This window comes from Lolium perenne, chromosome 4 (assembly GCF_019359855.2).
Source record: "Lolium perenne isolate Kyuss_39 chromosome 4, Kyuss_2.0, whole genome shotgun sequence".
NCBI lineage: Eukaryota > Viridiplantae > Streptophyta > Magnoliopsida > Poales > Poaceae > Lolium > Lolium perenne.
The window spans coordinates 186099860-186102495 of NC_067247.2; the positions used below are offsets into that span (position 1 = coordinate 186099860).

The 2636-nt window shown below is 55.1% G+C and overlaps 1 protein-coding gene across 1 annotated transcript; it reads right to left on the minus strand.

Annotated features, from left to right (window-relative positions):
• Window positions 1-418: 418 nt before the first annotated feature.
• LOC139838785 (uncharacterized) lies at window positions 419-2319 on the minus strand. Its single transcript, XM_071828829.1, has 2 exons — window positions 1959-2319; window positions 419-1887 (listed from the first exon to the last, which is right to left on the minus strand). The coding sequence occupies exon 2, from the start codon at window positions 1883-1885 to the stop codon at window positions 575-577; it is 1311 nt and encodes a 436-aa protein (XP_071684930.1). The 5' UTR covers window positions 1886-1887; window positions 1959-2319; the 3' UTR covers window positions 419-574.
• Window positions 2320-2636: the final 317 nt, after the last annotated feature.

Here is a 2636-nt window from a genome sequence, read left to right on the forward strand (position 1 = left end):
TGGGAGGCCTGTGCGCGGCGGTATAGGCGCGATTTGGCGGGAGCGGCGGGATTTGGCGGGAGTGTGAGACGAATTTTCCCTGTGCCGCTGACGGGTCGGCCCCGCGTCGGTTGGCCTCGCTTTTCGTTGTGTCCGGCGTCCCCGGAGCGTCCCCTGTGGGACGGGGACGGGCTCGGGGCGCCGGACACCATATCGGGCCGCGCCGGACAAAAATGGGCTTTGGGGGACGCGGCTGGAACGCTTTTTTTGTCCGGCGCGCCCCAAATCCCTTTGGGGGACGCTTTGGGGGACGCGACTGGAGATGCTCTAAGAGCATCTCCAGCCCTCCCCCAAACCGCGCCGGATTGAGCGTTTGGGGGACGTGTTTTGTTCGTGCCGCGTTTTGGGGACGTCGCTCCCCAGCCGCGTCCCCCAAACGCCGCCCCCAAACATTTAAAATAATTTTTTTAACACATAAACCATTTATATCAAATGTAGCATATGAAAAAAATGTTTTCGAGGATTGTTTTCAAATTAAATTACAACAAACAATAAAACAAGTAATCAAATATAATAAAAAGGGCTAGATGATACATCAAGGTGCCACGGTATTTCCTTTGATCCTCCACAAATGCTCAACGAGATCAGCTTGAAGTTGCTCATGCACATTGCTGTCACGGATCTCTGCGTGCATGGCGAGAAAATCAGCAAAATCTGCAGGCAACTCATGATCAACCTCCGCGAGAGGGCCTTGACACTCATAGGGACCAACATGTGACCTAACATGATTCTTGCGGTCATCCTCGATGATCATGTTGTGCATGATCACACAAGCCTGCATCACCTCCCACATTTGGTCGTGAGACCAGCTTAGAGCAGGGTACCGGACAATGGCAAATTGTGCTTGAAGCACACCAAATACCCGCTCGACATCCTTCCTGCAAGCCTCCTGTCGTGTAGCAAAGTGAGAATTCTTCAGACCTGATGGATTCGAGATTGTTTTGACAAAAGTGGCCCATTTTGGATATATACCATCGGCTAGATAATAGCCTTTGGTATATTGGTGGCCATTGATCTCATAGTTGCATGGTGGAGCATGCCCTTCCACTAGTCTGCTGAACACCGGAGACCGCTGCAACACGTTGATGTCATTGTGTGATCCCGCCATGCCAAAGAAAGAATGCCAAATCCACAGGTCATAATCTGCCACAGCTTCAAGCACCACACTGCAATATCCATGACGCCCTTTGTATATACCTTGCCAAGCAAACGGGCAGTTCTTCCATGCCCAGTGCATGCAATCGATGCTTCCAAGCATTCCAGGAAATCCTATGGCAGCATTTTGTGCCATGATCCTTGCAGTCTCTTCCTCAGTTGGCCCTCTCAAGTAGTATTTGCCAAACTTTCCCACCACAGCTCGGCAAAACTTGTACATGCACTCAATGGCAGTAGACTCACTCATGCGAAGGTAGTCGTCCTGTGTATCGGCAGGTGCTCCGTATGCAAGCATCCTCATGGCGGCGGTGCACTGAATGGATGAGAACCCGAGAACGCCTACAGCGTCGACCTTGAGCTTGAAGTAGGGGTCGAACTCTCGAACGCCGTGGAGGATATTCATGAACAGGCCCTTGCTCATCCTGTACCGGCGCCGAAAATTGTCGGCATGTGTTGCCCCGTCGGCGAAGTAGTCGTTGTGCAGCATGGCATGCCCGTCCATCCTCTGCCGGGGCTTCGACTTCCTTCTTCCCGGCCTTGATCCTCCGCGGCGCGGCCTCTTCCTCTTCTCCGCCTCAGCGTCAAGCATGTCCTGGAGGGACGCGATGATCAGCAAATGCTCCCGCAGGTCGTCGTCGAACGCTTGCTCGTCCTCCAGCAGCAGGGCAACCATCTCATCGTCGCTGTCCATGGCTAAAGCAAAATCAATGGTTAAAATTGCGCCGAGGCAGACGACGCAACAAACAGCGACCAATCGCGCCTACCTGGCAAGTCGTCGAGCACCTTCTGTGCGCGGAGGTGGGGCGGATTTGACGGCGCGTTCTGGGAGGCGCTGGCGACGCGGCGGCGGCGGCACGACCGGCGGGAGCCCCAGCCGCGACAACGGTGCTGACTCGCAGCACAGATCAGACGCCCAAACAGCCGGGAAATCCAGCGGCGGCGGTGGGGTGGGAGGCGCGGGAAGGAAGGAGCGATGAGAAAAGAGGCGCGAACCAACGGTTTATGCAAATAGTCGCCGACATGTGGGAGCCCGCCTCGCTTTTCGTTGTGTCCGGCGTCCCCGGAGCGTCCCCTGTGGGACGGGGACGGGCTCGGGGCGCCGGACACCGTATCGGGGCGCGCCGGACAAAAAAGGGATTTCGGGGACGCGGCTGGAACGCTTTTTTTGTCCGGCGCGCCCCAAATCCCTTTGGGGGACGCTTTGGGGGACGCGACTGGAGATGCTCTAACTGTGGTATGTGAAAGGCTCGATACATCGCCGTTTTGATTGCAGATCCAAATCGATGTGCAAACCAGCTGTGTGGCCAGATGTGTAACTGATCATAGTCATCCCAACTTCGGGTACAGTATTTTAGTATTTTTGACACGGGCAGTAAATTTCGTGTGCGACGCTGCGAGCCATGAGCACAGGAGACCGAGATCGATCTCCCTCTTTCTTGAGC